Below are 21,050 nucleotides of genomic sequence, written 5' to 3' on the forward strand. Positions count from 1 at the left end.
GACTCATGTTAACATTGGAACGTGAGGTGCTGTCCTGTTCCTGCACCAGAAGAAGAATAAACACTCTGGATCACTGCTATTCGCCGTTCAGACTCGACTGCCGAGCTGAGTCACTGTCTGTGTTCCAGAAACGCAACCATGCAGCCAACGTGTTAGGGTCAAGCTATGTGAGCAAACCAAATACACCCCCAGTGACGCAAGAGAAGGGGGCCAGTCAAATTTTGGAGCATGTTGCAGGACACCTCTGTGGACAACAATGACATTAATGAATTCACTGAGTCTGAGGTGGCTTGAATTTGTAAAACAACAGAAGCATTTGTGCCCAAAACTACCGTTAAATCATTCCACAACCATAAACCATGGATAAGGCCACTAGTACCATCTGTGATGTCATAAACATACACACTGCAGCCAGTCTGGAAACATGAACAATTTTGAAGCAACAGCCTTTAATGCAAGAAGAGGCATAAAGGGCTAAATTACAGTGTACAAGCTGAAGGAGCTGATGGGATGGCATTGGATTTGAGTTGTTGTATCTCATATGTTTTTATGTGACTAAATCATTGATTGATTGATTGACTGATTGATTGATGGGCTTGCACATTTGATGGAGCTGACAAAATAAAGAAATGAACATAAAGCATTGCTAATACACCAAATAATAACATTATTAAAGCATTAAAGCAACAATTTCTTTTAAAGCTCTAATAACAAAAATCCAAATGAGCTATTTTGAATTTGGAATGGGTCATGCTGAATAAAAAATACTGGTGACACCAATGACTGATGTAGAGAACATGAAAACCTCAATAAAAATTTGATCATCTGTCATCAGCACGAGAAAGTCTGATAAAATTATGAAAGGACATGTGTATCAATCTGATGAAACATTTTTTTAGCTGTTAGCGAGGACAGAGCATCCAGGACCCCCAACACATTAGTAAAAAAGAAAAATGTGTTCAGACTTTTACCACACTTATATAATATGTATTCTGATATTCTATCTGAGGCTACAGTATGGCAAAAGCATGGATGTGACCTGTAAGAGCAAAACAGGAACACATTGTTGCTGCTGGAAAATTACTTTGACAATGACACATTACAAGCAGACAGACTGATCAGTTATGTGACTAAATGGCTTTGATTGCGGTTATGCAGACTGACAGAGGGACCTTCTTCTCATCATTGACTTCAGGTAAATTGCCCAAACTCTCATCCCGCCCTCCATCCCTCCCTGACTGCCCGGGGCTGTTGGTGGGACAGCCTGCCCCCATTTGGGACCCACTGATTGGTTCTCACGCACGCTGGGCTGAAGCTCAAAAGAATCCAGAACACCTTTTGTATTTGACTCCCTTGTATACTAAACTAATTGTAATCCCGCACTCAAAGTCAAAGATGGGATTGTTGGGAGCAATAGGCTTTTCTTTAGCACTGGTATCGCTAACTCAGGTAAATGTAATTTTGAATATTAAAATCTGTAAAACTCAACAATATGGATATGATCTTGTTCTGAAATATTTATAGCATGTTATTTATTAAGTTATTTATGTTATTTACAGATACCTTATAGTGCAGAGGGTAAGTAAACCAGACATTTAATGTAAATAATATGTCAAAGCATTTGTGTTGCCATAACTTGTATTCTTTTTAAGAGAAAAAATCTACTTAAGTCATGAATCAATATTAAAAACTTCGATATTTTCACATTTCAAACTGTTTTGTATTTCCATCTCTTACAGGGTGCAAAATCTTGTCAGCAAAGTCCTCAGAGGCCTCATCAGTTCTGGTAAAATGGGAGACTTATCCTCAAGTAACAAACTATTTTTTAGACCTTCGGGTGAAAAACAATACAAGTTATGCACCGGTTGTGGTGACCCTGCCTGATACCGCGACAGAGACGATTGTCAACGGTCTGAGACCAGGAACTGAGTACAGCGTTACTCTCAAAATCTTTCGGTTCTTCTCAGTGATGTGTATAGCAACAGATGTGACATCCACAGGTAAAGATGTTGACACTTAATACAACATTGTAAAACAACATTCACCCTTGGGGGGGGCATGGCACATGGGTGTAGCGGTCCTCCGTCAGACAATATTGAGCATCATTTTATTTCGTGTATTGTGGTGATTTTTCAAGCACCAGTTAAAGCCCTTTGCTTTATCTGGGCCTTTTTCTGGGGGGGTTAACATTTTCTAATTTTTGAGGGGATTGTGCCCCCCCCCCCCCTCCTGAAATCTACGCCTATGGTGACTGGGATTGTTGTTTTGTTTTAGGCAGCATCACTGCTCTACATCATGGGCCAAATTGTGAAAAACCTATTAGAAGAAATATCACATTTATATAAATATATACATAATAACAAGCTCCAAAGAGTTTTTTGAAAAGTAAGACATAATATGAGCTGTATCAAATCGTTGTCCTCGCGCACTGACATGCGTGAACACACCATTAAGCAGGACACAACGCAAATATGTCGCATCCTAAACGATGCTTTCCCCCCTGCTCTCTCCTCACAGTCCCTGCCGCATCACAGATAATAGCTGGACAGGCAATTTCGAGTACTTCAATCGTGGTAAAGTGGACTACGGTACCTTCGGCGGAGCAATACTACCTGCTGATTTATTCTCAGGACAATGGACACTTGGTCAACCTGACCTCCACCGACGACACCGCTGTGGTGGGAGACCTTGAGCCCGACACCAACTACAACTGCTACGTCGTCACAGCTAACGCAGCAGGCCATGGAGGCAGGAGCAAAGTGAGGACAGTCACCACCTGTAAGTCATCACTTTTAGTACATTTTGAGCCTAAAATTGTTTTTTTAAGAAAGAGTGTGGTCAATTGAAATAAGAAGACAACAGAGCTTTGCTTCACTTCGTGTATTTTGGAAACACAAGTATATTATTCCAGTTGATTTATTATTATTATCCTTGATGTCTGTTGTGCTTATTGAATCAAGCTTTATGGCTGAAAAGGCTACAGGTAGTCCGTCTGACTGCTGTAAAGAGTGTAGTTATCATGTAGGGGAGACTGGGGACGGTTGCAACACTTTTTGCATTTCTTTGACACTGTAAAATCTGATAAATTGATCTTGAAATAATCTTGGAAACCAACTGCCAGTATGTATGTAGTAAGTAGTAAGTATGTATAACTATATAACTTAATTTATGTTTATTTTATGTCTAACTATTAAATTTATTTAAAATTGAGCTGTATTTACTTAATGTTGTAAAGTTGTTGCAATTTAAAAATGACAAGTGCAATTACAATGTTCTTTATAAATGTTAGCAACTTCAGTAAACCAAAGAAGTCTGACTTTTTTTTTTGCCAACAGGGAATCTGCAAGTTCTGTTTTATTAACATGCTTATTAAATTAAAAATATGGTTCACTAGTTTGCAAGCAGCAGAATACAGGTATATAACTCAGTAAACTAAAGTTTACTTAAGTAAGAACTTTAAAACACTGATTTAATTAAACTTGTCATTTTTAAGTTGCAACAATTTGGCAAAATTATGTACAGATAGGCCTAACTAAATTTTATGTAAACTTAAAAATTCAAGGCAAGTTTTCAAGGTTTTATTTTAAGTAAAATCAATTAATCACTCAGATATTACAGGGCAGCAAATGCAACAACATTTTGGACTACACCAACCAAACTTATATGTTAAACTTGTATCTGTCTGCTAATTACCAATAGCATTTAAACATTGTTACATATGACATGTTATTCACAATATTAATTTGAATTGAAGAAATCAGATGTTGTACCTGACCCCAGCCCTGGTGACAGTTGTGACATGACACAGGGACAGTTGCAATATGTTAAAAAAAAATAGCCTTTGAATGTAGTATTTAATGTTATTGAAATATCACACTCCCAGAGTAACTACCAAGTCCTAAAACTGCCCCTTTATTGTTGCTCTCTTGATTTACACGGTCAGTCTACATGCGGAGTTAACACCAGTTAACTTTAGTCTATAACTTAAAATCACATATCACAAATGTGCCTCAAGGGGCTTCACAATCAACACCTATCAAAAGATGCTTAGTTCAGACAGTGGTAAAACATCAGAGTCTCTATTTTTTACTTTAGAAAAGTTAGTTCATGCAAATGAACAAAAAGAAATCTGCTCACAGTCACACAATATATAGACATGCAGATAGCTTTGAGTTTATTCTAAGACTTTGAACATCTGTGTCTGAGATTTCTGCCTTTACTGTAGTACAGTTAAACTGAAAGGAATTTGGTTTTTGGTGCTCAAAGTTCTAAAAAACAACCATAAAACTCAACAGCAACATATCCAATGCTTCCAACTTTTCCAGAAATGATTTGTTTGATAACTGTCAGACTGATTGTCTGGGAAATCCTAGCCCCAATGTGCACAGTTTAAACTGGAACTACTTTCTGCAGAACAGATAGTTTCTACAAAAACACAAAGATGTGTCTATTACGAGTAATCCTAATAAAGTTACTGGGAATACATTGTTTTTTTTTCACATGTAATCTTTAAATTCTTTGAGATATTCTATTCAGTTGTTTTTAGGGGCATGTTTCGACACATAAACTGAAAACTTTCAACCTTGACACTGTTTTGGGTTAATAAGAATACATGTGTTTTTGTGACGTACCCTGTAAAAAGAAACTAGTTATTTTAACTTTAAAAAGTTAGTGTTTGGTGTGACATATTTTTAAATTGACTAAATTTTAAGGTGAATCAATACAAAATTAGCTAAACTTGTCTTCTCAAATGCAGCTAACTTAAAATTTTAAAGCAGCCCAGACACTGGCTTTTTTAAAGTTTAAACAAATGGTTTCTGTTTCGCTTGTACATAAACTAACCCTTAAATACTGTTGAACTTGACATTGGTTGTAATGGCAGAATATGAATTCATGAATTAAATGGCAGCAGATCAGAGAGACCACAGTATTAGTTTCAGATTGTATCAACAATAATTCAGTTACATACATTATGAGACTGAATGGTATCCCCTTTAACTAAGCTTTTATGTCTGTCTGCAGTGAAGCATCCTCCGGTGGGAGTCACAGTAACACAGACCGGCCAGGCCTCAGCGAGGGTGACTTGGGAGCCTGTGGAAGACGTTTTGTTATACCGAGTCACCGTCCAGGACATTGATGAACCCTCCAGCCAGTTTGTGTACAACGTTACAGACACTCAGATGGATCTTCAAGGCATCCTCCCGTGTTCCACCTATCTAATATCAGTGTCCTCATTCAACGATTTCCTGACGCCGAGCGAGCCCACAGACTACACCTACACCACCAACAGTGAGTCGGCAGAGCCAAACCAATATCAATAACTTGGTGATTATGATCTAGGTCAGCTATTCTCTCTGAGGCGCTCCTTTCAGACATGCAGAATATGATCCTCAGGGGGAAGATGATTCAGAAGCCCTAACAACCTACCTGTGTTAAGGCTGTCACGTAAACATGAAGCTAAGAAAAAAATAAAATTTAAGGTTATTTTTTATAGAATATTAATAGTGGGATATGCAGCTTAAAAGTATATTGTCAGGTTGCCCCAATCAGAGATAATGTTATAGTTTTAAACAGAACAGATCAATGAATCTTACTCAAAGAAATAACTCTCCCATCAGGATTGGTGCTGGAAATGGTCCTTGAATGATGAGATGCGAAACTTAGATAAAGTCTACAATCACCCCATCACTATTTCTTACCAGTTTACGATAAAAAATCTAATGTCCTGTGTTACTTGCAGAGCTGAGACCAGTTTCATCAGTTTCCGTGGACTACACCTGCGCCACTCACTCCGCCATGGTGCATTGGTCTGCTGTATTTGGGGCTGACTCCTACAAGGCCACGGCGATGGGTGACAATGGCACAATGCTGACGTGCACAAGCCAGGGCCACAACTGTGAGATCATTGGACTGACCTGTGGCCAGAGCTACATGGTGCATGTAATACCCATGTCAGAGAACTGCAAGAATACGGTCAACACCACCATGGCCATTTTTCAAACCGGTGAGTCAGTCATCAATAAATAACTAGGATTGCTTAACTTATTACGGGATCTATTAGACATTAACTCCTTTACACGCTTACAAAAAGGAAAAAAGACAAAAAAAGCAAGTTCACTACAGACAGTGTGACCCTCTTATAACCACCCAGCTGAGTCATTGTTGCCGTCCATTCTTTGTACAGGAACAGTTGGTTTTTCCAAAAATGATTCAGCAACATCGGAGCCAAACTGATCCTTTCAAATTAGGGGAAGTGTTAAAGTTCAATAGACGAGCCCAAGAATAGACTCATTACTACTTGTTTAGAATTGTAAACGTAATCTGCTGGATCTTATTCGACTGCCAAATGATATGTACAATAGAGGCATCATACTTGTCACATTTCAGGTTATAATTTGAGCTGAATTTTCCTCACAAGCAAAGTAAAGAAAGGTCTGCCCAAGCGTGATGCTGCAGTAGTGTATCTTAATCACCGTCATATAAACTAAATTTTGAATTAAATCAAATCCCTTAAAGAGAGTAAATTATACAAAAGATGAAAAATAAAGCAGCAGGACGAAGAGAAACAACTCTGGTCCAACCATGCTGCCCTGACGCCACCAATTTATTACTGCAATTTCATAATGTCTGGAAATGTGTGACAGGCTCATTTAAAAAAGAAATGGTTAAAATCAATATATCCTAATAACCCTAGAAAAGTATCCCTATAGTTTCCATAATGCAACTTAGGGGCATTTTCTGTTCGTAATGAAGCCTTTAACCCTGATGATGTTGGTTTGACATCATATGGGGTTTATTCCTTAGACTTTTGGATAGCTCCTCCAGAGCTGCAGAAGACATTATACACTCTGCGAGTAATAGTTCTCAGCAAGTAAATTGAACTTCATGAGCTAAAGTCAAGTGGAGTACCCCATTAAGCCTGACCCTCTGACAAAGTCCTAATCTCTGTTGACGATAATTGACTGTTTGTCTAAGTAGTGAATTACATACGAGGCTTTGACATCAACTTCCATCCAAGTGCACTTGACTCCAAAGTCAAGTCTCCAAAAGCTGTATGATGTGCCTGTGCATGGTACTTCAATGATCCATGCCCAGGTCCACTTGAAAAGGTGCTGTTGAGTATGGTTTATGTGTACACGGGTACGATTCGCATCAAGTGTGCAAACCTGCCATATCAAAGGACTGAAGTGGACTGTTATTTAACGCAAGTAACCATTGGCTAGTAGAGCTGCTCAATGCCGTCAGTCTCCTCTAAACATTGCCTTCAAAACACAACAACAGTTGGCATAATGCTTGACTCCACTATATGGGCTTGGGATCTTGCTATTAGTGTGCTTTTCTAAATTACTAATGAGAAAGCTAAATGACAGGGGAGAGGAAAAGGTTGGCAATTGTACTTGTGCATGGCACAAATCACTCATTGCTTTTTTCGTTTCGTTCAATCAATTTGGTATTATTTTTGTTAAGTTTTTGACTGCCAAATGTCAAATTTATGACAATATAAAATACAAAGTGAAACAAACAGCATGCCATTCAATAGAAAGCTGAAAATAAGATTGAAAAAATACCAAAAATTGTGAGAAAATGTGATCTAATGTGGTATAATTTAATAAAGACAGCAGATTACACTTAACTAAAAGGCCAAAACAACCAATCCCCGAACCCAGTCCTTGATTTGGTTTTCGTTTTCCAGAGGAGTCATCCAACCAATTAGTAACCAACCCATCAGTACCAGTCAACTGGCTGAAAAGCTCCGCATCTATTAAAGTTTTGGCTGTTGAACATTTTTGCTGCTCCACCCTGCCATTGACTTTGTTGCAGGCAGTTAAGCCTCTCATCTCACATGTCACTCTATTCTGTTCGAGAGCTCGGTCGAGATTTTCTGTCCAACCCCTCCCCTGGGGCCACATTGTCCACAGTGAAGCTTTCGTGACTTGGATGATGCTGAATATGATTTTATGACAAGTAATTGTTGCATGTCAAGTATACAGCCATTTAATACTTGAGGGAAAATATTATTAAAAAACTTAATCCAGTGATATAAAACCATTTTTGGGAAAGGCCTAAAGGCGTAAGCAAAAGGAAACAACGTCATCTTTAGATGGCTTTGATTTTGTTCTGTAATAATACAGCTTTATTGGGCTTTCATAGATGATTTTTTACACAATTTTGTAACCACACTATACCCATATTTGAATTCTGACATTAAAATTGCAACTGACAATAAGACTCAAAATTTATACACCTTAACTATACTTGTTTTTACCTCAGAATAAGGATTACTGAGGCCAAATCAGTCAGAAGTCATTTGGGAATAGTTGTTTACAGCTATCCCCCCCCCCCATTGTTGTTTACTGTTGTGCAGTGTGTAAATTCTAACGTTTATTTGAGTGCATCACTAGTTGTCTCCTTTGAAAAGTGGGTCTCCTATTGAGCTCCACTGTCTATATCATATTCTGTTGTGTTCAGGCTTCTGAGAATGAGCCTGTGTTTGTGTTAAACCTGAAACCTCATACAGTGAAAAGCAACACTGGAGCGTAATCTTCAGTATCAGGGCGTTTTAACCTCAAAAGGGATTTATGACGCTCTCCTTTGATGATGATATTTAAACCCATTTACTTTTTTTTTTTTTTTTACCTCTCTTGTCCTTTAGAATGTTATCTATCTATCTATCTATCTATCTATCTATGTATCTATCTATCTGTCCATCTGTCTGCCTGTCTCCTGTCCATCTGTCTGTTGGTCTGTCTGTCTGTCCATCCATCCATCCATCCATCCATCCATCCATCCATCCATCATCCATCCATCCATCCATCCATCCTTCTTTCCTCCACTCATCCATCCCTGTCCATTTGCTTATCCATCGATCTATTCATTCTTCCTTCCTTCCTTCCGTCCTTCCCTCCATCATTTCTTCTGTCCATTTGTCTATCCATTCATCTGTCCATCCTTCCATCCATCCACCCTTCCTTCCTTTATTCATCCATCCATCAGTCAGATGTGGGTGAAGTTGATGGTGTAGGGAGAATTTAGAAAAATGGTTAACATAACTAATATAAATAATTGTATTGTTTCCTCCTAAGTTCCCTGTCCGCCGAAGAATCTGACGTTGTTGCGAGATTGTTCCAGCGAAGTCATCATCTTCTCCTGGGAACATACAGACAATACAGACCATTACATGGCCCGGGCAGTGGACTCTCAGGTATTTCCTGTTTTCTGGACAAAAAATGTTTGCAACAACAATTTGTTATTCAAAAATGATTTTTTTTAATGTAAAAAAATATTTTAAAAAAATGTTTCACACTGTAACACTTACTGTTGGCTTTCTTACTTTGGATTAGATGAGAAGATTGATATCACTATGAAGGTAAAGCCAGTAGCTTTCTATGTAGCTATCCTGGCTCTGGCTGACAGTAAAAAAATGAGTTTAAGTATTTGTGCTTAACTAAGCAAACCAGCTGCTGATTGTAGCTTCAACCAGCATGCAGATGTGAGAGAGATACAAATCTTCTCATCTAACTATTACTAGGAAAGCAAATAAGCATATGTCCCAAAATGTTGAGCTATACATTTAAAGAAGTAATGGCCAGGTGTCTGAAAACAGCAGCTGTAAATTTAGTGTACATATTAAATACTTTGTGGTTTCTCTGTGCCCAGGGAGTGGTCCAGGAGTGTCTGACTGAAGACAACTCCTGTTATTTCACACACACAGTGTGTGGACGACACTATTACTTCACAGTCTACTCCATTGCAGGGCAATGCAGAAGCCAGATCAGCTCTACTGTTGACGTTCGAACAGGTATGACCACATTAAGTCTACAGCAGCAGATACGTACATTAAACATATCTTTTTGTATAACAAAAGAGAACTTTTTTTTCCCTCTAATTTTGCATAATCTAGAGTTATTTAGATATTTTTTCCTCAATCCCCCCCAAAGTAAGAAAAAAAAAACAAAGACAGAAAAATCTGTCTTTTTTTGGATTGGCAAAAAATACATATACATGTCAATTTAATTTCCATAATTTGATTATTTTTAACACGATTTTAAACTGATTTACCACACCATTGACAATCACTTGAATTACTCTATATTTTGAGCTCTTTTATTCTTGCATTTTTTCAGTTATTGTCTTTTATAAATTGCAAATAAAAACTACAATTAAAGTACAATGACCCTGCCTGTCTCCAGCACCCTGTATTCCCCAGAATCTGCAAACCTCAGCCGACTGCAACTCCGATGTTCTGCTCAGCAAGTGGGACCTCGCGGAGGGGGCTCTGCGCTACACTGTTGAGGCCTTTGGCAACAAGGGAGACAACAGTCGCTACAACTGCAGCGCAATGTCTAACAGCTGCGCTATAGGGGGCGTCCACTGTGGAGAGTCCCTGACCATCTACATCACAGCTTATGATGACGAGTGTGCCAGCCCGAGGAAGCTGGGGCCTGTGGCTCAGACAGGTGAGAAGAAGATGCAAGTGCCCATAATTTCGATATCAGCAGTGGTGGAAAAAGTATTTAGAGCCTTTACTTATTCCATAAGTATCAGCAAAATGTACTTAGACTACATTCAAAAGTTAAAGTAGCTGCCTACAGAGCAATGACTCCTGCCAGTGACTGGTTAGAGGAGGCATACAATAGTGAGGTAGTAATTCTAGTATCATTGGAATATCTTTGGGTTTTGGACTGTTGGTCAGATAAATCAAGCACTTTCTGAGGGCCATTTTTCATTATTTACTGATATTTTACACATCAAACTAGTAATCTAGTTACTAAGAAAGAAACTAACAGAAAAACTGGTCATTAAAATAATCTTAATTTTGAGTTGTATTATTATTAGCAAAGACAAAGGAAAGTTTGAGTAAGTGGCTCAGTCGGGATGCACTGGTAACCTCAAATTTGTTCTCATATTGATCTGTCCCCTCTCCTCTAGTCCCATGCGTCCCTCGGAACGTATCAGCAGTGAACGACTGTGGAGCCACCTCCATCACTATGACCTGGTTAACGTCCGGCAGTGCGCTTTTCTATATGGCCATCGCGAAGGACAGTAATGGTGTCATTCACAGCTGCTCCTCTATGGATATGACATGTAAGATCGAGGGCTTGAAGTGCAGCACCAACTACACAGCGTACGTCATTGCCTCCAACTTCATGTGCAACAGCTCCAAGAGCGAGATGGTCACCATAGAGACAGGTACTGTGTGGCTGCTTGTTTTGTCTTCCTCTGGAATATTTTAACGTGAAACTGATTGAAATTAACACTGTGGGAGGAGGGACTTGCATCCTCCATTTGAAGGATGCTTTGAGTCAGTATTAAGCTTTTAGATATCAATAACTTTGTCTGGGCAGACTGAACAAATGTTTATGCATGATCTGTTATATACTGAATGGGTAAACCACATCATTCACCCTTAAAAATCAGACACATTTCACAATCTATTTAACCTTTTGAAACCAAACTAAATTGGTTTGACTTCTTTAAAAAACCTTGAGAAAATCCAATGACAAGAAATGGCAAGAAATGACCCACACATAAGAAAAACATTAGTCAAAGGTGACAAAGGAAATTACCTCAAAATTAACTGAAAAATAGTTTTAAAAACAATTATCCTAAAATTATTTAAAAAAAAACTACAGAAAAAATAGTCCAAAATATGAATATAGTGTATTTATAATCATTATATTTATATGTTTAGATATTCATACAATGGCAATTAAAATATTCAAATTCGTATCTGTATGTTTAAAATTGTTACTGAAAAAAGATACATAGATTTTTTTAAATTTTCTGCACTTTTTGCAGGGTTTTTTATTGTTCTTTTTTTTTTTTTGCTTATTTTCAGGTAATGTTCTTGCAACTTTTTACTAATTTCTTGCTATTTTTTGGGCCATGTGTCATTAGGCTGCATTCTTTTGATGTTTTTAAAAGAAATCCAGTCAGTTTTTTGTAAATTCTGTCTAAAGTCTTGTTTGTTTGTTTCTGTGAGTTAAATGTGCCATTGTCTCACTGCAGCTGCTTGCCCACCGCATGACGTTACTGCTTCCGTGGACTGCGTAGCCAATGAGGCTCTGATTTCCTGGCGTGGCGAGCCCTGGATAAACTCCTTCACCGCCACCATCGTGGATGATTATCAGCGACTTCTCAGCTGCAGCTCCACTAACACCACCTGCAGGGTACCCAACCTGAAATGTGGCCAGCTCTACACTGTCACTGTCAGCCACCATGATGGCATGTGCCCCAGCATGCCCTCTAAGCCCATCTACATGGAGTCTGGTAGGAACACGCTCTGCTTGAAACACGTGATTTATATTTAACTTTGCTTCATGTCATTATATCTGTGATGTCTCAGTAAACCTTCACCACAATCGAACTGTGTTGGTGGAGGAAGTACTATATTCCTGTCTTTTCATCTGTGAAAGTATCAAACAAGTTGTCCAATTGGCCACTTAAGGGGAGACACCCCAGGTGAATAAGGCAAAATGTTTAAACTAGAGGATACCAGCATGAAATTTCTTCAGTGAGACAATTATTTTTTTGTATTACAGGTCTTTTGAAATTTGATTTTTAAATCTAATTAAATATTAACAGATTTGTATACATTTACAGAAAAGGAATCTTAACACTGGATATTCAAAATAATATTTTCATTTTGTTGACACACAAGAGTCAAAGGTTTATTACAGAGAGAATTTTGGATAACTCTATCTATTACATTTTTTTAAAGAGATTAAAATGCTCCATAAATCAAGCTTTTAGTGACATATGAACAAAACCCCCAGTAAAAACCTTTAGGGTAAAGACAGGAATAAAACTAGGCATATGTATATGCTATATGTATGTGTGCAAGTGCTACTGAAGTAGAGTGTTTTGGCTGAGAAAAAAAAAATAATTTTGACAAAATAACCTTTGAAGTTAAAATTCCATACATTTGTAGACAAAAAAATATGACATGGGGGTAATTTTTTTTCACTAACAGATATCACCATGAAACATCTGCAGTTGATTACATACATTAACACAAGTGGTTTTTTGTGTTACAAGAAAATATATGTATAGCAGACAGAGTTAGCGACCAATTGGTGAACATAGTGGAGCATTCAGCAACTACAGAGCCGGATAATGTCGGTTAGGAGTTGGTCATGTGCATTGCAGCCTGCCGTGTAATCTTAGTTGTTCAAATCTCTGCTTTCTCCTAAATGCAGTGTCTAGATCAACCTGCATGTAGAACATCTGCGAGGAGCATGCTTCACCTGTCTCTCCTCTTTCTATGTCTAGTTCCGTGTGGGCCCAACGTGAGCGCAGACTTAGACTGTCGGTCACAAGTACTCACCCTCGGTTGGAATGCATCGAGTAATGTACAAGGCTACACAGTTGTGGCCACAAACGGCGATGAGAAAATGTCGTATATCACCACGGAGCCCGGCCTGATGATCTCCACACTGGAGTGCGGACAGGATTACACGCTCAAAGTGACGTCCTTCAACAGCACCTGTGTCAGTCAACCCACGGAGTTATCTATCAGCGAAAGTAAGAGAGCAATGTGACAAATGTGTTGTTGCTTTTGTTTAGTCTCTTAACCCTTTGAAACCTGGATGCAGATCAGTTTTCTTGTGCTGCATTCATACACCGTTCACAAGGATATAAACCTTTCAAACATGAGCAAATGGGACTGGGCCCAAACAAAAAGGCTAAAAAGGCAATGAGTAACTTGACAAGACATGCCTCGCAAATTACAATTACACAGAAAAAGGTGAAAAGGAAATGACAAGAAAATTAGGAAAAGGGGGGTAAGCGAGGAAAAAAATTGGTAAATGTCCCCAAAAAATCCATACATTTTCAGGTCATTTTCACTTATTTATTTGACGTTTTTTTCTTTTTGTCTTCTCTTTTTGTTGCATTCTTCCCATGTTTTCTGAAAGAAATCAAGCCAATTTGCTCAAGTTTAAAAGGTTAACATTCCATAATGTGTCTGAAATCAATCAGAAAAAACTTGTAAATTGTGTAACAGTTAAGTGAGACATGATATGAGTGTGACTTAGTGCAGAGAAAATACATAATGGCTGTAGATTCATGACTTGTTTTTATTCATTTTCATTTTTAATTCAGCATTTTTTTTTCAGCATTATATGAAATAATTTAAAGACAGTTCCTAAAAACGTACTGATCTGATCTGATGTTTACCCTCCCTCAGCGCCATGTGTGCCCACTAATGTGACTGTGAGGAGAAACTGTGGCCAGAGTTTCGCACAGGTGACTTGGAAAGCAAGCCGTGGTGCCCTGCGCTACCAAGTAACCGCAGTGGATACAAATGGCCGACGCTTGCAGTGCTCTTCCAATTGGACGTCATGCACGCTGGAGGGTCTCATGTGCAGCCAGGTTTACAGAGTTGTGGTGACTGCAATGGACGACACCTGTACCAGCAATGAGAGCTCAGTGGAGACACTAAGGACAGGTAGAGATGAGCAGGAATTAATTTCTGAAATGTGCATCCTCTCACAGTCCAACTCATACATCCACATGTTCTGTGTCCTTCCTCTGCAGCACCCTGTGCTCCCTCTCAGCTCAACGCCTCTGTGAACTGTGCCGATGACTCTGCCATGTTAACCTGGAGGAATAGCCCCAATACAGTGTCTTACACCGGCAAGGCAGTGAGCGCAGACAGACACACTGTGACCTGTGACGCAGGAATGAGCCACAATTGCCAGTTGGATGATCTGTACTGCGGCACGGAGTACAACTTCACCGTGTCAGCCTCAGATGGGGAATGTGAAAGTCCTGACAGTGAGCCAGTCACCCATACAACTGGTGAGAGGGAGGCGCATGTCTGTTTTCTTCCTAATTCCTTTTACTCCCTTTCTAAACCATTTCTTATAAATCTTTATCAATATCATCTTTTCATGCCTTTACGCTGGCATGTCCACCCATCAATCCATCCCATTTTTGTGAACACAATATCTCAACAATGACTCAATAACGAACTGTTTAGAATTTGGTAGTCAAAGGTCAAGGTCCCTGTGACCTTGACCTTTGTCTTGCATTTCTTGTGAATGTGACATTTTCAAGAGCACCTTAAGAGAATTTCTTCGACTTTGGCACAAATGTCCATTTTAAACTCAACTTATTAACTTATCAACTTATTAGTTTTTGGTGGTCAAAGGTCACTGTGACCTGGCGTCTCATTCTCATTAACATGTTAAGAACACCTTTCTTTAAATTTTGCGCAAACATCCACTCAGAGACTCAGCAATGAACTTATTAGAATTTGGTGGTCAGACTGCAACTTCAGTTTTTCACAGACATATATGCAATTCAGTGACACTTGTTTTAACAAGCATGTTTGAATAAATAAATAACATTTTTAAAAAGCGTTCATTTATTTTGCATGTTTAATATATTCTTACTCTGTTATTAAAATGGCACTGCAATTGATGACTGATTGATGATATGATTTTCTTAAGACTTGAAACTCAAAGTTAGGACTTTAGAATAACTTGTGACTTGCAAAATAATGACCTGATCCCACCTCTGCTATTTCTGAAGACAAAAAAGGATTTAGGTACTGTATATCTATGTGTGTGCTACTCTGCCCTTAAGTGGCCTAAAACCTAAACCACTGCCACTAAGTCTTTTTTGAATTGCCACTGAGTGTCATTTTTTGCCCCCTGTTAGCCCCATGTGCTGTGGAGAGTTCACTCAACACCTTAAACTGTGACACCAACGTACTGACCGTCAGCTGGGATCCTGCATCCATGCCATTAAACTACAGCGTCACCGCCCTGGCCAGAGACGGCTCTGCACTTCGTTGCATGACAGAGAAGTCAAATTGCACGATGACAAATTTACAGTGTGGCCAGCAGTACAATGTGACGATCAAAGCCATCAGCAGCACATGTGAAGGACACAGCAGTGCCACGGAAGTTGTTAATTCTGGTACGTTTGTTGTATGCTATATGTAAATACAGAAAATGCAGCAGACTGAAGGAAATGATCTCTTGATAGTAAAATGGTTTTCACCATCATCATTTCTTTCTCAGTTCCTTGTGTTCCTGTGAATGTCAACGGCATGGTGGAGTGCTCCACTAACACGTTACAGGCGTCCTGGGATGCAGCTGCCGGTGCAGCTTCCTACATCTCCACATTGAAAGGAGCGGGAGGTTTCTCTTCTTCCTGCAACTCATCTGACCGGAAATGCCTCTTCACCGATCTGCAGTGCGCTCAGATGTATATGTTCAGTGTGATGGCCATGAACGACAGGTGTAACAGCTCTGAGAGCGCCACAGTTTCAGCAAGAACTGGTAAATGATAATTCTTTTTTTTAAGTCATACTATAAATCAGTGGTTCCCAAGTGGTCCAGCTACTGGGTCCCGATTTCTCCTCAGTCATTAGTTCAAGGTCATATTAGAGAAATGACCACATATTCAATTTTATTTGATGAAATATTAATGCCACTTCGGCTTAAAACACAATTAAATAAAATATAAGAATAAATGTAAGAATAAAATTCAATTAGTAAAAGTCTGAGGCGTTTCTAGGATTTGAGGAAATTGAGGGCTAAGCTGGGACCCCTTCAGGAAAAAAAAAATGCTGTTTTTTTGTTGTTTTTTTTTTTAAGAAAACCTGCTGGTACGCAGGTTTTTTTTTTCTTTTTAAAGTTTTATTCTGATTTTCCCTTTTTTTTCTTCAAAGATTTTTTTGTGATTTTGAAGAAAACGATTTTGAAGATGCCTACCAGAACACAGGCCTGTGAAAATAATGATTGCCAAAATGACACCATTTATCACATCCAGCAACTAAAAAACAGAAATTAAAGGTTCAAATTTCTGACAGTCACTGCAGCCAGAAAAGTGCTTATTATTGCTTCATAACCAGTGTCATAACCCCCCCCCAAAAAAATAAAATAAAAGCTATGTTCTCAAAATTCTCTGTACTTCAAAAAATAAGTGTGTCTTTTACAAACTCGACATGGTCATGAGTCACTTGTGTCCATTCAGAATGGACCTGCGACCCACTTTTGGATCATGGCCCACCAGTTGGGAACCACTGCTATGAATACATATTATATATATATTGTATATTATACTATATATTGTTCATTTCTCCCTCCCTTCTTTAGCACCCTGTGACCCTACAAATGTGACTGCTGCCCTGGACTGCCCCTCTGGTGTGGCGACGGTGACTTGGGGACCCAGTGCTGGAGCAAATCATTACACAGTCATCGCTGAGGCCAACGGACACATTGACTCCTGTAATTCCACTGGCACTTCCTGTGACCTGATCCAGCTGCAGTGTGGGGAGCACTACACTGTCACCGTACTGGCAGAGGACGGCAAATGCAACAGCTCCGTACTCGCCAAAACCAACGTAACCACAGGTAAAGAGACAGAGAGAGGGAAGGAATCTGTTTTTAGTTTTATTGGGAAGCACATGTGCAGTTTATTGTAGGATATACACATTCACCATTTTTAGATTATTATGACTACATATTGTTAGGTATGATATATGACTTTTTAACCTGTTTTCATTAAGATTGTGAATGGTATGTAACACTTCTCAATGCAGTACACTGACAGTCAGCAGTTATCTTTGTAAAAGTAATGCATATGTGCAGGACTGAGCAACTTTTCTTTGAAATACTGATGTCACAAATCCCCAACAAACAGCACCTTATCACTCATAGAATATTTTGGCCTAAAATAATAAAAAGAATGTCTGATTTATTATTTTACTTTATTCTGTTAAATATTCATTAAACTGTAGATTCCTTTTCATTTTATGTACCAGAATAAAGGTCAAAATAGTGCTCCCTTTTAAAGTACCTGTGGTGCTTCAGGTACTTGTGGCTGTTGGGCTGTAGTACGGTTAAATCAGTTGCACTCCAAACCTATAGAAAGACCTAACTTACAAGTCTTTACTACTTTCAGAAAAAATGTTATTGGGCCATAGATCACTTTGGCGTGGGTTTCCTCCCTTTATCCTAACCCTAACCTATTTCATAAGAGCACAGAAAAGGGAAAATAAAACTGTTTTGGTGTTAAGAAACTGTAATGATTTGGGATTTAAGTCAAAATAAAAACATAAGTGCTCCTGTATGTGAAAAAGAAATGAACAATGAACCTGATCTTCTTTAGAGAGTTCTGAGATGCACCTGTGTGTAAGAGGAAGAGGTGATTTTGTTTACTGTATCTAACCCAAAATATTCCTCTAAAAGACAAATTTGTATTTTTGTGACAATCCCACATCCAGCCCCCTGCGCTCCAGTGGTCGTGGACCATTCCCTGGACTGTCATTCCAACCATGCCACCGTCTCCTGGATTGAGGATGAGGATGCAATGTGCGTCACTGTCACTGCAACCTCCAACGGACACTTGACGTCTTGCACCTCCTACACCAACAGCAGTTGTATCCTGGATGAGCTGCGCTGTGGACACACCTACACAGTGCAGGCTGTTGCACAAGGAGTCCAGTGTGATAGTGAACCCAGCTCCTCTTTTCAGATTGTCACAGGTAAATTCAAATGTAGACCTCTGCCTTCAGGGCCACATGATTTTAGTGGGTGGTAAACTATTCATGAGGTATTCAAGTATGAGTTTTTCAGAACCTGACTGTACTTTCCTCTTACCCAGCGCCCTGTACCCCTGCAAATGTTGACTACACCTACTCCTGTGAGACTGGCATTGCCTTCCTGAGTTGGGACGATACTTTGGGGAGGGAGAGTTTCTACGTCAAAATATACTCTGGAGACCACATGGTCTACTGCAGCACCCCCGAGACCGACTGCTCTCAGTCCTCTCTGCTCTGTGGTCGAATGTACAACGTGAGCGTGACAGCTGTGGCCGGCCACTGCAACAGCAGCGTGCCAGGTGTAACACAAATACAGACAGGTAAGAGTGCGAGAACGTGTTGTTTGTTCGTGTTTTTGTGGCTTCACCTTCCAGTCCAATCTACTCTAAACGACTGAGGATTTTTTTAAGTCTTATCTTCTTAACTACAAAAAAATTATACTTGGGGATTCAACAAAACAAAACTGAAAATCAGTTTAAACTAATAAAAATAAAATGAATAAAAAGGGAAAAAAAATGTAAATTCCACCAATTTCTTGCAATTTGTGAAACATTTCTTACCAAGTTGCTCATTGCCATTTTACCCATGTTTTTTTATAAAACATGTATCCAAAAAAAAAGGAGAAGCACAGCACAAGCAAACAAAAGTAGCAGGAAGGCAGATCCTATCGATTACCTGTCGGCTTTACCTCTGTCACTGCAAGCATTTGTTTTTATTTAAAAAAACATGCATAATGAGAAGAAGATGAAGACTTTTTCAACTTATAGAATGTGACACACCCACTGATGCTGTCACAGTTTTCACTTCAGGTCTTAGAGAACCTGCTAATTTTTGGTGCAGCTGAGAGCCAACTTTTTGGGCACTGAACCAATTTGATTTTGGTCAAAATGCTTTGAACAGTTCATAATTAGATGATGGAACAGGATCCCGTTCCAAGTTGATGGAAAAGGGGCAACCAACCAGCTTATGTATCTGCCCTCTCAGCAGGTGAGACTAATCCCATAATAAGGTGGGAGGGGCCAGGAAAGCAGTAGAGACCTGAGAGAGGGAAGCATAGGCGTACAGTCCCTGCACCTTCACAATCAAAAAAATCCATGAAATGCCAATTATCTTCACTGTTTAGGAAGTCACAGTTAATATAAGATAATATAAGTGTATTTGTTAGGTAAAACATGGCTTTCGCTAAATTTCTGGCTCACAGTTGTGGCTTCAAGGACCATGGTCATCATTGGGTAATGTGTGTTCAACATATGCCTAAATTAATGACAGAATAACAGCAAAAGAGCTGATGCTGTGTGTGATTATGCCTTACACACTGTATATTCAAGATAGCAATGATATGTGGATAGGTAACATGTTTTTGTTATGTTTATTTATTTATTTTGGTATATTTGGATCAGTAAGACTTTCATGGGGACAAACACAGTATATATGACTATATCTTAATTGAGGCAATCTAGAAAAAAGGCAAACTTTTCCTAAAAAAAATGCAGTTAGCTATAAGTGGACATTAGTGCATTTCACACAAAGACTCAGTTCTGTTTCTCCTCTTGTTTTCCCATCAGCCCCCTGTGCTCCCATGAACGTCAGTGCCTCCCTGGTGTGTGACAACAACACAGCGGAGGTGAGCTGGGGACATAGCCCCGGCGCAGTTTCCTACAAAGTGACAGCCGTCGGCAGAGACGGGGATCTCAAGGAATGCACCGTAAACGACACAAGATGTCTCCTACCCAACATGCACTGCGCCCAGACCTACTTGATCACTGTCACACCCTTCTCTGGTCGCTGTCAGGGCGTTGACAGCTACACATACAATTACATTGCAGGTGAGGTTGAAAAATGCAAAAATGCACATACTTTCATGTGATATTAGCTTCAAGTATGCTCTCAGTGTAACCTTTAATAATATTCTATATAAAAAATATTATACATGTTTCAATACGGTAATGTTATCAAGGTAAAAGACTAAGAAATAAACTAAACCAAAACAAAACAAACTGGCCTTTTGCTCCATTTTATTTATCGCAACCAAACTTGTTGCGGTTCCCCTAGATGCCACCAGATGCCAGTGGTACATTTACATTTATTCAAGCACTGTACTTAAGAATAATTCAGAAGTACTTGTACTTAACTGGAGTATTCTCTTCCTTTTTTGGTGCAATTGAAAAAAAAAATCAACTCAACTACATTTCAGAGGATTGTACTTTTTACTCCTCTACATTAATTAAATAGGCTAAATTACTTCAGATTAATAATACAAAATATAATCAACAAATAAATGATGATCTTGTATTATCAGTTGAAATAAAACTTTATTGATCCTGAAGTCCACAAGCTACCCAGCAGTGTAAAAAGTGACCAAACTTGGGTCCACTTTTACCACCTTCAACATTAACCTAATGAAAACATTAATGGTAATTATTAACACTGGTGTGAAGTTGAAGCATAATACCCATATTTTTGTTTTATTTAATTTTTTTTTTCTAATATG

General features: G+C 38.9%; 1 protein-coding gene across 1 annotated transcript in view; it reads left to right on the forward strand.

The window, feature by feature from the left end:
* The first annotated feature begins 1,366 nt into the window (after window positions 1-1,366).
* fndc7b (fibronectin type III domain containing 7b) overlaps window positions 1,367-21,050 on the forward strand; it is a 54,938-nt gene continuing 35,254 nt past the window's right edge. The window contains exons 1-20 of the mRNA XM_042513396.2: window positions 1,367-1,449; window positions 1,560-1,578; window positions 1,740-2,000; window positions 2,518-2,778; window positions 5,023-5,289; window positions 5,741-6,004; window positions 9,084-9,202; window positions 9,658-9,799; window positions 10,191-10,457; window positions 10,930-11,190; window positions 12,010-12,270; window positions 13,273-13,524; window positions 14,189-14,449; window positions 14,539-14,802; window positions 15,667-15,927; window positions 16,032-16,292; window positions 17,112-17,369; window positions 18,242-18,502; window positions 18,622-18,879; window positions 20,125-20,385. Of these exons, the coding sequence (XP_042369330.2) occupies window positions 1,396-1,449; window positions 1,560-1,578; window positions 1,740-2,000; window positions 2,518-2,778; window positions 5,023-5,289; window positions 5,741-6,004; window positions 9,084-9,202; window positions 9,658-9,799; window positions 10,191-10,457; window positions 10,930-11,190; window positions 12,010-12,270; window positions 13,273-13,524; window positions 14,189-14,449; window positions 14,539-14,802; window positions 15,667-15,927; window positions 16,032-16,292; window positions 17,112-17,369; window positions 18,242-18,502; window positions 18,622-18,879; window positions 20,125-20,385 (4,513 nt within the window). The 5' untranslated portion in view covers window positions 1,367-1,395. The remainder of the gene's footprint in view (window positions 1,450-1,559; window positions 1,579-1,739; window positions 2,001-2,517; window positions 2,779-5,022; window positions 5,290-5,740; window positions 6,005-9,083; window positions 9,203-9,657; window positions 9,800-10,190; window positions 10,458-10,929; window positions 11,191-12,009; window positions 12,271-13,272; window positions 13,525-14,188; window positions 14,450-14,538; window positions 14,803-15,666; window positions 15,928-16,031; window positions 16,293-17,111; window positions 17,370-18,241; window positions 18,503-18,621; window positions 18,880-20,124; window positions 20,386-21,050) is intronic.

Source organism: Plectropomus leopardus, chromosome 5 (assembly GCF_026936395.1).
Source record: "Plectropomus leopardus strain MGB_pleo_1.0 chromosome 5, ASM2693639v1, whole genome shotgun sequence".
NCBI lineage: Eukaryota > Metazoa > Chordata > Actinopteri > Perciformes > Serranidae > Plectropomus > Plectropomus leopardus.